At 42.7% G+C, this 16410-nt stretch overlaps 1 protein-coding gene across 1 annotated transcript; it reads left to right on the top strand.

The window, feature by feature from the left end:
- Positions 1-219: 219 nt before the first annotated feature.
- On the top strand, positions 220-2792 carry CCDC89 (coiled-coil domain containing 89). The gene has a single exon (XM_070076273.2). It carries the CDS (start codon positions 386-388, stop codon positions 1496-1498), a length of 1113 nt encoding a protein of 370 aa, XP_069932374.2. The 5' UTR covers positions 220-385; the 3' UTR covers positions 1499-2792.
- The last annotated feature ends 13618 nt before the right edge of the window (positions 2793-16410 follow it).

The raw sequence follows: 16410 nt of genomic DNA, 5'->3' as shown, positions 1-16410 counted from the left end.
CAGCACTTATCCTCGTGACAAAGTGGGAGAATGAGCAGGAATTTGTCACGGCCCGCTTGATTTGTTTACTTCTTTCAGAAATAGATGGAGTCAGGTTTCTCCGTGATGCTGGTTGAAAATTGAGTGGGGTTCGCGTCTGTGCCATTCACGCCAGACTGGGCTATGAGCTGGAAGCTGTCATTGGTTAAAAAGGCAAGTGTAACCTGAGTAGATTGGCTCTCAAATTCCCCTGTTACTTCACAACAGTCTGAAGGCCTGTGTACCAATCACAGGGCTCCTTACTGGAAAAACCAACGGCTGGAGAGTCCTTAGCAACCCCCAGCGGGTTTTGAAATCCGTGGGGGAAAGACTGTGTGGGCAGCTGTGGGTGTGGAGGAGGGCGCCTATGCCACAGGAAGAGCAGGCTCTCAGGATGGACACCCCACCCCCCGAAGAGCTCTTAGATCAGGAAAGTGGAAAATTGAGAAACCAGGAAGACGAGATGGATTTTAAGGAACTGGACGGTCTGAGGGAAGCCTTGGCGAATCTCCGGGACCTGTCCGAGGAGGAGAAGAGCGAGAAGGCGATGCTTTGCTCCCGCATTCAGGAGCAGTCCCAGCTCATCTGCATCCTGAAGCGGAGGTCGGATAAGGCCCTGGAGCGCTGTCAGATCCTGGAGCTGCTCAACAAGGAGCTGGAGGAGGAGAGGGAGCAGGAGGCGGAGAAGCTGAAGGCTCAGCGCCAGCACGCCCGGAAGCTGGAGGAGCGCTTTATGACCCTGGCGACCAACCACGAGATGATGATCCGCTTCAAGGATGAGCACAAGAATCAGAACATCAAGCTCAAAGAGGAGAACGAGAAACTGAGGCTGGAGAACAGCAGCCTCTTCAGCCAGGCTCTGAGGGACAAGGAGGCCAAAGTGTTGCAGCTCACGGCCCAGAGCACGGATCTCACCAAGCAGGTGGAGTCTCTGAAACAGAGGTGTGTTCAGGATGCCCGTCAGGCACAGGCCCGGGAGAAGGAGCTGCTGGAGCTACAGAGCCAGCAGGCGCGCGCCCATGCCAAGGAGACAGAGCAGCTGCGCAGTGAGCTGCGAAGCCTCAAGCAGCAGCACCAGCAGGCCTTGGAGCAGATGGCCAAGGCCGAGGAGAAGCACAGCATCCTGAGCCAGGAGCTGCAGGCCAGGCTGCAGACCACGGCTAGCGAGAAGGAGGAGCTGCTGCAGCTGTCCATGGAGAGAGGCAAAGTGCTTCAGAACAAGCAGGCGGAGATTCGCCTGCTTGAGGAGAGGTTGGAGACTGCCGATGTGGCCAGGAGGCATGCGCTGGAGCGGTTTGAGCAGGAGGCAGTGGCGGTGAACAGCAATTTGAGAGTCCGGGAACTTCAGCGCCGGGTGGAAGGGATCCAGAAGGCCTATGAAGAACTCAGGCTGCAGTCAGAAGCCTTCAAAAAGCACAGCTTGGATCTTTTAAGCAAGGAGAGAGAACTCAATGCCAAACTCCGTCATCTCTCTCCATGAGGAAGCTTCTGCTTTCTCTAGCCTCCGATTGAGAATTCAGATATGTGTGCCTTAGTCTTATGAAAAGAGTATATATGATATGCCATTTGTTATACTTTTAAGCACAAAAGGCAACTCAAAGAAAAGCTTCTTTACTATGATGTTGTTGTTGCTATTGTAAAGCTAACAATTTTCTGTTCTACCATCTAGAATATACAAGATTTCCTTCTGTGCCTTTGAAATCTTAAATTTCTTATCAGCATCTCATCCACCCTATTACTTATTCATTCTCAACCTCAGAGATCTTGGTACAGCCTAAGATTTTAAATTATCATTGTCTATGATTATACGGAGTCTAAAATGTGCAACGAGATAGGACATGGTGGAAAAGTTAGCACAATTAATCTTCTTAGATGAGTGAGGCAATAGTCTTCCACAGTTAAGATTGCAAGCAAGCAGATAACAGCATAATAATAGAACGGATGCTTCACAGGAAAAAAAAAAGAGTAATTTTATTTTGCATTATCTTGAACAAAATTAAGATTATTAAGTTTTTTACTAAAGTAGGCCGATTTTGTTATAATCATTCTGTATGAATAGTAAAATTCAAGCAAATCAACCAATGTTTATTTTTTCTGCAGGCTTAGATCACATTCCATTTCCCTGGTTTTCTCCATAAAGACAAGATTTAGATGCACAGTAATGCAAATGTCAGTAGTTTCATTTAATACTGAACAATATAGTGCTAGACCAAAGGTTCCAATGTGGAGTAACAAGTCATAGCAAACCGGGTGCATTTCATATAATAATTCATATTGATTGGTTTTATTACCATATTTTCATGTAAAACTTTTTGCTTAAAAAGTCTAAGTTGAACATGTCTGAAGGTACTTCACAAAGGTCACAGAAAATGGAATTTATGCTTGATCTTAGCCAAAACGTTGAGAAGTGATAAAAAAATGGAATTTCAAAACATGTTTATTTTGATGCAAAAATTTTTTGAAATAGTTTTCTTAACAATATAAACTTTTCATGAACTTTTTGAAGACCCTCATTTGCTTATGCTTAAGAGCATTTTTATAGGAAGTTATAAAAGCAATAGTTATTATATATTATTTATTAAAGTTCTTAAAGATAGACACTTTTTGTTTCCCTATTTCTCTGTATTTAGTTATTGATATATAAACATATGAGTGTCTCTCAAAATAGATGTAGTATTTTTCTCACCCATCTGATGACAAGAGTATCAAGACTAATATAACAAATTGGATTTACTAAAAGTTAGTGCCTTTTTAATAAACCATTTCCAAGCAAATGTTACCTCAGTTCAAGCATGTTTTAAAACTATTTTCTCATATTTCTATTAAAATGATACTGTTAAGTACAAATTTTTCTTATCAAAATAGCACCCATATTGCTGGTTTAAAAGGCCCACTTACTTCCTTCTACAGCTTACCAAGAATCAGAATATAGAAGTTAATCATGGTTATTCTTTGTGGAACCCATACCACTTGTCCCTGTACTGGAGAAATTTAGGTGAGTTATTTTTATTTAATCTTTAGGGCTATTTAAGAAGGTAATTACATCCATTCTTATTTCAAAGAAGGTGAAACTATTTCAGTAATTCATTTAAGACCACTTGGCTATTAGGTGAGCTGGAATTTTGATGACTATATCACACTGAAGGATAATTATCACTACTGAACGCCAGGCACTGGGGTAGATGCTAAGAATAAGCATAAAGGGGCTGTCGCTGAGACTCACTTGGTTAATCCTCTGCCTGTGGCACTGGCACCCCGGGTTCTAGTCCCGATGAGGGTGCCAGAATCTGTTCCGGTCTCTTCCAGTCCAGCTCTCTGCTGTGGCCCAGGAGTGCAGTGGAGGATGGCCCAAGTGCTTGGGGCCCGCACCCGCATGGGAGACCAGAAGGAAGCACCTGGCTCCTGGCTTCAGATCAGCACAGCGCACCGGCCACAGCGTGCTGGCGGTAGTGGCCATTTGGGGGGTGAACCAATGGAAAAGGAAGACCTTTCTTTCTCTCTCTCTCACTAACTCTGCCTGTCAAAAAAAAAAAAAAAAAAAAAGCATAAAGTGGGGCCAACGCCATGGCTCACTTGGCTGGGTTCTAGTCCCAGTTGAGCCTCTTCCAGTCCAGCTCTCTGCTGTGGCCCGGGAGGGCAGTGGAGGATGGCCCAAGGGCTTGGGCCCCTGCACCCGCATGGGAGACCAGGAGGACGCACCTGGCTCCTGGCTTCGGCGCAGCGCTGGCTGTAGTGGCCATTTGGGGAGTGAAACAACGGAAGGAAGACCTTTCTCTCTATCTCTCTGTCTCTCTAACTGTCTAACTCTGCCTGTCAAAAAAAAAAAAAAAAAAAAAAAAGCATAAAGGAAGAAGCATGTTTCCTGCCCTAGTATGCACTTCTCCCCCAACAGTCTAGTCTAGAGGCAAAAAAAAAAAAAAAAAGCAATAAAAAACTATGAAATATTATGAAGGATGTTGTCAAGTCACAGAGGATCCTCTCTCTCTCTCTCTCTCTCTCTCTCTCTCACACACACACACACACACACACACACAAATCTACCTGAGAGTTAGTATTGGGACTGGGGATAAGATTCCCAGGGATGACTAACATATTAGTTGATATACAAGCTGGATCTTAAAGAACTAGTCAAATTTTATCAGATGGAGAAAAGAAGGATTTGAGAAACATCATATAGAAGGCTTTTTAAAAAAATGCCTAGATTACTTGGGGAAATCATAATTTGTTGGGAGAAAGTGAAGAGTGTCAAAGAAGATCAAACTGGAATAGTAGGTTGAGGCCCACACACAGAAGACCTTGAAAGTCAGGCTAGCCCCCTCTATTTTTGGAGAGGGAAGAGAGTTGGGAGAGGCAAACATGCAAAGGGCGATCATAAACCCAGTCCCTCTCTTCTTCCCACCTAGGTTTTGGGAACTCTGCAAGAGTTCATGCATATATATGCAATGGCATGCAAGGGATCCTCTCATAAACACACCTGCACAAGCACCAACCTCTGCTCACCCACCCCAAAGTGCTGCCCCAACTGGTCACTGGGGCAGTATAAGGCCCTGGGAAATCACCTGGTCTGGCCTTGCCAAGGCAACCATGGGCAGAACACGAAATTCAATTTAAATATCCAAATGACCCTTGGCAGAAAAAAGGTTCCCACCACCACTGGTGAAAGCTTGTGGAAGCAGAGTGAGGACTAATTGCATAAGGAATCCTGTTGGGTACTGGACTATGATTTAGAAGGGACCCTAACCTGGAAACTCTTCATTATGGAAGGAAGGGTGCATGTGGAGGGCTAGGGAATGCACAGGGTATGGACAGGAACACTTGTCCCCTAAAACATGGGTGCAAGGGAAGGGGCTGAGTTGCCTGACTCTGTGGATGGAGCTCTTAAAAGTCACACTAAGGAGTTTTTATGAGGCTGACCATATAAAATTTCTGTTTTATAGATGCTAAATGACCAGAGATGGGCTATTTTATATTTCCCTTTGAAGTATTTTAAAAGGAAAGTGGGAAATGAGAATAGGTCATAGATGGATACCCTAGAGAACCAAAGAAAAGAGTCCACAACTTAGACTAAGAAAGTAAAATGAACATGCACCCATCATATGTCAAATGCTTTTTACTTCACTATCATACCAACTTTCCAAGGGAAAATGACTCGAGAGTATGACTGATTTGAACCCAAGGCCATGTAGAAGAGTGGAATACATGGGTGTGCCACCTACACAAAGCCCCCACAGAGCCCTGTTGCTGTAATTAATTCTTTATTTTTAAAGGATTTATTTATTTATTTGAAAGGCAAATTTACAGAGCAGCAGAGAGAGAGAGAGAGAGAGAGAGAGAGAGAGAGAGAAGTCTTCCATCCGCTGGTTCACTCCCCAAATAGCTGCGTCTGCCGGTGCTTCTCCAATCAGAAGCCAGGAGCCAGCAGCTTCTCCCAGGTCTCCCACATAGGTGCAGGGTCCCAAGGACTTGGGCCATCTTCTGCTGCTTTTCCAGGCCATAGCAGAGAGGCCATAGCAGCCAGGACTCAAACAGGCACCCATATGGGATGTCTGCACTGCAGGTAGTGGCTTTACCTGCTATGCCACAGTACTGGCCCCAATTAATTCTTAATTTTTTCAGCCAGTAGGCCCCAAACTTTCATTTTATGCTGGGCACTACCAATTAGACCTGATTTCTGACTCTAAAACTCATGCTTTTTCCCACTGTACAAACAACCATCCAAGCAGCCACTAAAAGGCACTGTTTTTTTTTCTTCTGTACTCCGTGGAATTTTTCAAAAGAATATTTTAAAAATTATTTTAATTTTTTGTTAGAAAGGCAGAGAGAGTCAAAAATCTTCCATCTGCTGATTTACTTTCCAAATGCTTGCAACTGCTGGGGATGAACCAGGCCAAAGCTGGGAGCCAGGAACTCAATATAGTCCTCCTTGTGCATGTGGCAGGGACCTAAGTATCTGATCCATTGTTTGCTGCCTCCCAGCATGCACGTTAGCAGAAAACTGCAGAACAATGGGATGCAGGTGTCCAAACCAGCGTCTTAACCAAATGCCCGCCCCTCTATGGCACTTTGAATTCCACTCTCAGTGATCATCTTGTGTGTACCCTGTGACCCAGAGCCACATTAGAGGATGAACAACCAGATCAGATGCTGTTGCCCTGTGAAGTGATGGTTATCACTGGAACAAATCGACAAAATGTAAATTGATTCCCTCCAAACTACTACCTTTAAGGAGAAATTTAAAAAATGAAATAAAACACCTTTCTGAGCAGTGAATTTTCCTACAATATCCACAAGCAGTAGCCCAGTAGCTTAGTAGTCAGCAGAATAAAGATTCTAAAGTTAAATAATGCATGAGTTGTACTGGGTAATGGTAAGTGTGATCCCTTGGGTTACCTAAATTGTAAGCCTTTTAGGGTGCCTCAAAGGACCTTCTCTGGTTGCAAAACATTGTGAAAGAATCTGGAAAGAGGAGATCTAGAGGAAAAGTAAACTAACTGTTGTTTTCAGAATAATCACTCTGCTTCAGATAGTGGGAGTGAATTCAAGGCAAATTTTTTTTTTTTAGTAAGCAAAGTATGAATAGAAAATCTGTGTCTCCACAACTCCTCTGTACTAAAATTACACAATTATTTAAAGAACATTGTTTGAAGGGGTACCAACCCAGGTGCCTGCTGTTCTACCCAGCCCACAGTGACCCAGATACCCGTGAAGTAGCTGTGGCTGGTTTTTGTCCCAAGAAGCAGAAAATAGCAAGATCAGGAGAACTGTACTGACCTTTGAGAAACCACCCCTTGACACATGAATAAAGTAAAAGACGACCATGACTCTAATTGCTCTCTCCAAAGCCTACCCAGCTCCTCTAGACAATTCATCTTCCAGTGTCATTGGGCAAAATTGGGTCATATGTAAATACCTCAGCCAAGCGTCTTCATAAGGCCTGTTGCCACGTGATTTTGACCAATCAGGATTCACTCCTGGAATGAGAATGAAGCCAATCTATGCTACATAGAAGTGGCTACCTGACTAAGGCACAGCTCTGCTGGTCCAGCTGAAGACAGATGGATGTTGTATAGGCCACTGACAATGTTTGCTGCACTGTATCTGTTTAGATTACTAGAGCTTCATCAGGCAATCTTTTTTTTTTTAATTTTTGATCACAAATCTTGGCCTCTTAAAACACTTGTAAGGGTTTGGAGAAGTGACTTTATTAATGATTGCCTCTCTTCCTAAGGAAAAACTGGACATTATTTAATAAACACTAAATACATCTTATTAAACTTGAGGACCCAGAACTCTACAGCGAGGTCCCTTACTAGATACTGGTCTCACTAAAACCTTGTCTTTATCCTGCTTGGAAGAAACTAATCCAAGGAGAAATTTTCCCTTGAAATAGATCTGCCTGGTCATTCGCTACATATTCAACTGATCATAATACTTCTAGTTCTACAAAGGAGCTCCTTCCTTCACTACCCCAGACTATCCCCATTTAATGTTTCAATCCACTCTCATGTATAATAGCCTAAAATAAGCTTCCTTTTCCTGTTTAAAGTTCTTCATTATATCATTCTTTGTAAAAGACTGGAAATAGCTTACATATCATTAGGAAAGGGTTAAATAAACTATGGTCCTTTGGAATACAGGACAACTATAAAACAACACAAAAAAGAAAGTTCTGTATATTGATATAGAAATATCCTCAGGATACATATGAAAAATAAAACCACTACAGGGTATAAAACAATATCTGTAGAATACTATCTTTTATGTACAGGAGAGAAGTGAAGGGGGAATAAGAATGCAAACATTTATTTCATCTTCATAAGTAAAACTGTAAAAAAATACTCAAAACATGTTTAGTAGTGGTATGGGGGGATATAGCAAATGAAATGGTCAGGAACAAGAGTGGGAAGGAAGCTTCTCATTGTGTACCATTTTGTATCATGACTTTTGAACCATGTGAACATATTATTTTTTCAAAGGATCAAATTAAAACCAAGAATAAAAGAATCGTCCACATATCTGATTAACTTCCCAGTATGCCTTATTTCAGCGTGACTCAAAAGCCTGCAGATTTTTCTTTCTCCACTGAGTAGGCAAGACTTATTTTAGATAAAGCCAAATATGGCGTGACAGATCTGGGTCAGGCCATTCAGCCGGAAGCTGCTGCTTTCACAAATGTTTAACAGCATAAGGCTAATGACAGTATCTTTTCCCACTCTGAAGAGTGCATCCAATGATTAGGATTTCTCCCCTAAGTTTAAAGATTTGATTGTGTTAGCTTCTCTCATTCTCACATATTTGTATAGATTTTAGATTTTATAGAGCTTATTTTTTCATAAAGTCAAGATATTTGGTTTTTGGTTTCTAGTTTCACACTAACAGATGAACATAAGATGATAGATGCAGGGCAAACCAAGGCATTCTGATCTCTCAATCCTAATAATTCATTTAGCACACCATGCTAACACTAAGAGTCTGTTGTTGGCCAGACATTTTGTTATGTGCTAAATATAGTGTGAGCAAGGCAGAGAATTTACTCATAATTTGCATTTTACTGGGTGAGAAGAAAGCTGAGGAATGGGATGATATGAGAGCCTATAGCAGGGTCCACCAACTGAAGGAAAGGTTAGGGAAATCTTTTCCTAGAAGTGGATTGAAGCTAAAGTCTACAGAATGTGTAAGGATTGTCCGAGAGGAGAGGAAAACATGAGCGTGCAGTCGCTTGGAAGCCTTCACAGCAGCTGATTCCCGGGTAGCAAAAGGGCCTTTGCGGGAGCTGTACTATCCAGGGTGGCAGAATAAGCAGTCACAATAGACTCAAATAAGAGATTCTATAGTCCAGTTAATCCCATTATCCTCACATCCATATTACCTAAGTCTCTGTTGGAAGCCTGAGCCTTCATAATCTGACTCAATTCCTCCCCTCCCCCACCTACTATCCTGCTCAAACTGTCACCAGGCCTTTTGGAAACTCAGATGAATGGGAATGATCTGCAAACTAGCTAAGATATTAGTGCAATGAATGTAAGGGTGTGTTGGCAACAGACTGCCTGGGTTCAAATCCTGTCAGTTACCTGGTGACCTTAAAAAGAATTCTCTTGGAGGAGGGGAAACTGGGAAGCTAAAACCTGCAGTGATTAAGAAATCCATGCAGGACATAGTATGAATTTCACATTAGTTTAACTGTACAGAGGAAAGAATTATCCAAGTGATTTTATTTTATTTAGTTTTTTAAATATACAGTTATTTATTTTAAAAGAGCTACAGAGAGAGAGAGAGGGGGAGAGAACTCCCATCTGCTGGTTCACTGCCCAGAGGGCTACAAAGGCTAGTGCTGATCCAGGCCAAAGCCAGGAGCTAGAAGTTTCATATGGTCTCCCACAGGTGGCAGGGGCCCAACACTTGGGCCATCCTCTGCTGTCTTTCCCAGGCCATTAGCAGGAAGCTGGATCAGAGGTGGAACAGCCAGACAACAAACTGGTGCCCATATGTGATGCTGGCTTCGCAGGTGGAGGCTTAGCCTACCATGCCACAATACCAGTCCCTTTCCAAAAGATTTTAGAAAACAATATTTTTTTTATTTGACAAGTAGAGTTAGACAGTGAGAAAGAGAGAGGGAGAGAGAGAGAGAGAGAAAGGTCTTCTTTCCCTTGGTTCACTCCCCAAATGGCCGCCACGATCTGAAGCCAGGAGCCAGGTGCTTCTTCCTGGTCTCCCATGCAGGTGTAGGGGCCCAAGCACTTGAGCCATCCTGCACTGCCCTCCTGGGCCACAGCAGAGAGCTGGAGTGGAAGAGGAGCAACCGAGACTAGAACCTGGCGCTCATATGGGATGCTGGTGCTGCAGGTGGAGGATTAACCAAGTGAGCCACGGTGCCGACCCCAGAAAACAGTATTTTCAATGAATGTCCTTAGTGGGAATGTATCCCAAGGATACATAGGACTGTAAAGAAATCTTAGTAAATTTCACTAATTAGTCCTATTGCTAGTTGTAATATGTGTACTATGCTGAAACATAGTGAGTGACAGACAAGCAAAACTAGTTATGGTAATGTTGCTAGAGACAAATTTTTAAATATTTAAATGCAAATATTAAAATAGCTAAATAAAAATTATTTAGTGTTAAATTCAAATGGAGAAAAACTGTCTAAACTCATGACAGTGAGAGACGTTTGGCCTAGTGGTTAAGACATTTAGAGGGACTGGCACTGTGTCACAGTAAGGTAAGCTGCTGTCTGCAACACCAGCATCCCATATAGGCTTCAATGTGAGTCCTGGCTGCTCCACTTCAGATCCAGCTCTCTGCAAATGCTTCTGGGAAAGCAGCAGAAGGTGGCGCAAGTGCTTGGGGCCCTGAACCCATTGGTAGGAGACCTGGAGGAAGCTCCTGGCTCCTGGCTTCTGCCTGGCCCATACCTGGCCATTGTGGCCATTTAGGGAGTGAACCAGAAGATGAAAGACCTCTTTCTCTGTCTCTCCCTCTTTCTGTATAATTCTTTCAGATAAATAAATACATACATAAATAAATCTTTTTTTAAAAAAAGACACCAACTGGGGCTGGTGCTGTGGTGTAGCAGGTAAAGGTGTCGCCTGCAGTGCCAGCATCCTATAATGGGTGCCAATTTGAGACCCAGCTGCTCCACTTCTGATCCAGCTCTCTGCTATGGCCTGGGAAAGCAGTAGAAGATGGCCCAAGTCCTTGGGCCCCTGCACCTGCATGGGAGATCTGGAAGAAGCTCCTGGCTCTTGGCTTCAGATCAGCTCAGCTCCGGCCATTGTGGTCAATTGAGGAGTGAACCATCGGATGGAAGACCTCTCTCTCTCTCTCTCTCTCTCTCTCTGCCTCTCCTTCTCTCTCTGTGTAACTCTGACTTTCAAGTAAAATAAATAAATCTTAAAAAAAAAAAAAAGACACCAATTAGGATGTGTGTGTCCCATATTGGAGTCCCTGGGTTCAGGACCCAGAGCCAGCTTCCAGCTTCTGCTACTGCAGACTCTGAGAGTCAGCAAGTGATGCCCCAAGTAGTTAGATCCCTGCCACTGACACAGAAGACCTGGATTGAATTCCCTGAATTCCCAGCTCCCAGCTTCGGCCTTGGTGTAATCTTGGCCATTGTGGGCATTTGATAAGTGAACCAGTGGGTAGGAGCACTCGCTCGCTCTCCTTCCCTCCCTCCCTCCCCCTCTCTCTCCCTCCCTCCTCTCTCCCTCCCTCCCATCCTTCCTGATTCTCAAGGAAAAAAAGAAAACCTAAACCTATCATAGTTTGTCTTTTAAAAAATGCACGTTGTCTAGTTCTGTCAACTGCAAGACCTAAAAGCAAAGATAGTCTAGTACAATGAGCATCCCTATGTCCCTGGGGCCTCCAAAAATGATTTCTACTAAATCAAAGGGTTCCTTGGAGGAGAGATGGATTCCAGTCTGGAGAGAAAATTTGCTTTCTGTGTCATGATCATTGTGGAGGATCTGAATGGTACTCATGCTGTATCTCAATGACCATTTTTATGTGATTTCTTGTTTTGCAGAAACTTTACTAAAAGCCAAAACAAAAGGAACAAAAAAGTAGGCCATATTTGTGAGACTTCTTCGCAGCTACATTTGAAAAGTGTAAATGAAGCAGTTGTCCTTTTCTCCCTCCTTTGGCTAGTGTTGCTGTCAAGGACATTCTTGGAGACACTAAACTTTTCTGTAGCAGCATCCTAGTGTTTATTCACTGGCTTTATAGATTGTGGTAGCTAGCCCTCCCACTTCCCTGTTGTACTTCATGATGCTTGTCTCCTAGTATTCACATCCTTTTGTAGTCCTCTTCCACTTTGAATAAAGTTGAATTCATTTGACCAACAGAAAACTACACAAGGGACTCTTTAAGCTAAGTTAAGAGGCTTTGCTGCTTTTTCCTTGATCTCTTGGATCATTCACTCTCAGCAAAGATAGCTATCATGTAATGTAGATACTCCCACAGTTCTGTTGAGAAGCCCACATGGGAGAGGAACTGAAGCCTCAGCCCAGGACCAAACTGTCAGATATGGGAGGGAGCCACCTTGGATGTGGATCATTTAACCCCAGCCAAGAGTTCAGATGGCTGCAACCCAAGCCAAAGCTCCGAGTCAACCCCATGAGAATTCCCAGCCAGAACTGCCTAACCAAACCACCTAGAAATTTCTGGCTAATAGAAAACGTGAGAGATAACAAACACCCACTGTTGTTTTAAGCCACAACAATATTTATTTTTTTTTAAGTTTTCCGGAACTTGTTAAGGAGCAATAGATAATATTTGACACTGGGAGTCTGACAGAAGCAGCGATTTTCCTGATCTCTCAGTCCCAAGTGAAATGGAGTGTTCTTGAAGACAACATTCTAGTTTTCTAGTTTACCATTTTCTCAATTGGAACCGAGACAGCAACTCCCTGTCTGACCTGTTTGGTAATGTTGTACAGAGGCTCTCTGGATCACCCGCCCTTAGGCCACTCCTCCACTTTTTCCAAGGACTTTGTAAATTGTTAATGTCTGGTATTGCATTTCTACCCGAATAGAATAGCTTGTTTCTGGCAGTTGAGCTGGATCCTGCACATATTTAGTCAGCCTCTCTTCAACTCCCTCAACTGTTATGGCTGTTATGACAGAATATCAAAAAGTAGGCCGCTTAAAACAACAGAAACTTATTGTCAGGGTTCTAGATGCTGGAAGTCAGAAATCAATGTGTCAACCAGGCCGGTTGGTTCTGCTGGCTTTAGGTGAGAATCGTTCCTTGCCTCTTCTAGGTTCTGGTGTTTGCTGGCAGTTCTCGGCATTCCATTACTTGTAGATCCATCATTCTACTCATAGAAATGTCTGCTCCCAATGTGTTCTCACGCTGTCTTTTCTGTTGTGTCTGTGTCTAGATTCCCTTGTATTATAGAGACCCCAGCCATGTAGGATTAGTTCACCCTAATAACTCATTTTAACTTCATTATCTCTGTAGAAACCAGATTTCCAAATAAGAGAAGTTTCTGAGGTACTGGGGACTATGATTTCAGAAGATCATTTTGTGGGGACACATTCAATCACTAACAACTCCTATCCTCTTCCTAACACAGCTCGATGGCCTTTTCTTCTAATCTATCAAGATATCCACACTATTGAACATTTTATCCTGGTGCCCCAACTGAAAAATTTATGCACATGTATATAAAGGGTGAATTGACATCCTTCACCTGTGTTTGGAATTTTTACAGTTAAAGAATTTAGGATTTGATGGGGAGGAATAGGGTTCAGCATGAGAAATGAAAACAAAATATCAATAATATCAATGACTTTGACATCTTAATTTTCATTTTGTGTTACTTTCTTGCTTGAAACTTTCAGGATTTTTCTTCAGATCCAGTGAAATGCTTGTGTATTTATAAAGATGTAATTTATTAAGTTGCAGATAGCACTATACCAAGACATTTTATTTGATTTTATTTTTAAAGATTCATATATTTATTTGAAAGGCAGAGTTTCAGAGAGGCAGAAGCAGAGAGAGAGAGAGAGAGAGAGAGAGAGATCGAGAGATCTTCCATTTGCTGGTTTACTCCCCAAACGGCCAGAGCTGGGCTGATCCAAAGCCAGGAGCCTGGAGCTCCTTCTGGGTCTCCCACATGGGTGCAGGTGCCCAAGGACTTGGGCCATCTTCTACTACTTTTCCAGGCCATAGCAGAGAGCTGGATCTGAAGTGGAGCTGCCAGGACTAGAACTGGCACCCATATGGGATGCCAGCGCTGCAGGCAGTGGCTTTACCCACTATGCTACAGGGCCAGCCTCTCGATCTTTCTTTTTGCCTACGCTGCTTCAACCATTTTGTCTTTATTTCTGAACACATTATTCACATTTCAACTTAAATCTTATCTCCTCAGGAAATAGTTCATTGACCATCCAATTGAAAATAGTTATAGATTCATTTTTTCAATCATTTTATTGGTTAATATTTTCTTATTTATTTGTTGTTTCTATCACTATAATGCCTGCTGAATGAGAACCTTATCAACCTTTTTCATTATTATATGTACAATGTTAAAAATAAGATATAGTTCAAAGGTGACCCTGTGTGTCTGGTGGCTGGGGGTGGAGGTAAGTAAGTTTGTAGCATGACTGAATAAATGATGGCTTTTTTGAGGTTTGTTCTTGCACATTCTTGGAGACATTGAATTTTTCTCCCATATGGAGGGGCCTGGGTTTGAGTTCTGGCTACAGCTCCTGATTCCAGCTTCCTGCTAATGGAGACTCTGAGGCAATAATGATGGCTCAAGTAATTGGGTCCCTGCTACCCATGTGGGATTGAATTCTTGACTACTAGCTTTGGCTTGGTCCAGCCCCTTCTCTTGTGGGTATCTGAAGAATGAACCAGTGGAAAGAATGTCTCTCTCCCTCTCTTTCTCACTGCCTTTTAAATAAGTAAATTGGGGGAGGGGGAGGTTGTTGTGGTGTAGCTGGTTAAGCCAATGCTTGACTGTGACATCCCACAAAGGAGTGCCTGTTGGATTCCTGGCTACTCTGCTTCTGGTCCAGTTCCCTACTAAGGCACCTGGAAAGGCAGCAGATGGTGGCTTAAGTACTTGAGTTCCTGCTACTCATGTGGGAGATCTGGATGTAGTTCCTGGTTCCTGGATTCAGCCTGTCTCAGCTCCAGTTGTGGCCATTTAGGGAGTAAACCAGCAAATGGAAGATCTCTCTCTGTCTCTCTGTTGCTCTGCCTTTCAAATAAATAAATACAAATATTTAAATACATAACTAATTTTTAAAAATTAATGCTATAACAAAAGTGGAATTATTTTATTTCCAGAAATTTGACTGATCAATAGATATCATCAGAGATGGTCCAAGTGTATGTAAGAATTTAATATATGACATATAAATCTAGAAATCAATGGGACAAGAATGGATGGTTCAATAAATTGTTCTGAGGCAGATAACTTTTTTTTTTTAATTTATTTGACAGGTAGAGTTACAGACAGTGAGAGAGAGAGAGACAGAAAGGTCTTCTTTCCATTGGTTCACTCCCCAAATGGCCACTATGGCTGGAGTTGTGCTGATCCGAAGCCAGGAGCCAGGTGATTCTTCCTGGTCTCCCATACAGGGCCCAAGCACTTGGGCCATCCTCCACTGCCCTCCTGGGCCACAGCAGAGAGCTGGACTAGAAGAGGAGCAACTAGGACTAGAACTCAGCACCCATATGGGATGCTGGTGCCACAGGTGGAGGATTAACCTAGTGAGCCACGGCGCTGGCACCGGCCCCAGCAGATAACTTTTTGAAAAGTTTTTTTTAGAGATTCATTTATTTATTTGAAAGGCACAGTTACAGAGAGGCAAAAGCAGAGGCAGAGAGAGGGAAAGGTCTTCGATCTGCCCCAGGAGGCAGCAACGGCAGGAGAGCTGCACTGATCTGAAGTCAGGAGCCAGAAACTTCTTCTGGGTCTCCCATGGGGGTGTAGGAGCCCAAGGACTTGGGCCATCTTCTACTGCTTTCCCCAGGCCACAGCAGAGAGCTGGATTGGAAATGGTGCAGCCAGGACTCAAACCAGTGCCCATATGGGATGCCGGTGCTACAGGCGGTGGCCTTACCCGCAACACCACAGTGCAGGCCACGAAAAGTTATATTTCTACCTCACATTTTATACCAGATGAGTTCCATTTGGATCTAAATGAAATAAATAATTATTTGTGTTGTGAAAGGAAAAAACTCTTAGTCAAATAAAAACAAAGAAGTACCAAAGAAACAGGAAAATATTAATATTGTTTAGGAAATAAGACTTTTTTTAAAGATTTATTTATTTACTTGAAAGAGTTACACAGAGAGAGGAGAGGCAGAGAGAGAGAGAGAGAGAGAGAGAGGAGATTGGTGGATGCCAGATTGCCAGATGTCCCTGGTTCTGAAAAAATGCATTTAGCTGAGCTTTGGAGGTCTTGCTTCCTTTGGGACAGAATGGATTATTCTATGAAAGAATTGTTTTTCTGCTTTCCCAAGTATTTTTTTCTCCATTCTACTAAGATTTCATTTCATTTTCTTAGGATTTGTTTATTTACTTGAAAGGAAGAGTTACAGAGAAAGGGAGAGGAGATGGGGAGAGAGAGAGAGGGAGAGGGAGAGGGAGAGGGAGGGAGAGAGAGAGAGAGACATGTGCTAAAAACATCAATCTCTAATTATTTGTATGAAAGAAATCTCTAATATACTCATGCCCAAATAGAGAAATTCAAAAAATGAAAGAAAACCATGTATGTCTGTACATAGAAAAGCTCTTGAGAAAACATATCAAAATTGTAATGTTAGTTGTTTTGAAATAGATTATGGGTAATATCTTTATAATCATTTCTTTGGCCCAGCGCCGTGGCTCAATAGGCTAATCCTCCGCCTTGTGGTGCCTGCACACCGGGTTCTAGT

This window comes from Oryctolagus cuniculus, chromosome 1, assembly GCF_051225735.1.
Source record: "Oryctolagus cuniculus isolate XC-2025 breed Fujian yellow rabbit chromosome 1, ASM5122573v1, whole genome shotgun sequence".
Taxonomy (NCBI): domain Eukaryota; kingdom Metazoa; phylum Chordata; class Mammalia; order Lagomorpha; family Leporidae; genus Oryctolagus; species Oryctolagus cuniculus.
Note: the sequence above shows the minus strand (reverse complement) of the source record. Positions and strands in the feature narration are given on the sequence as shown.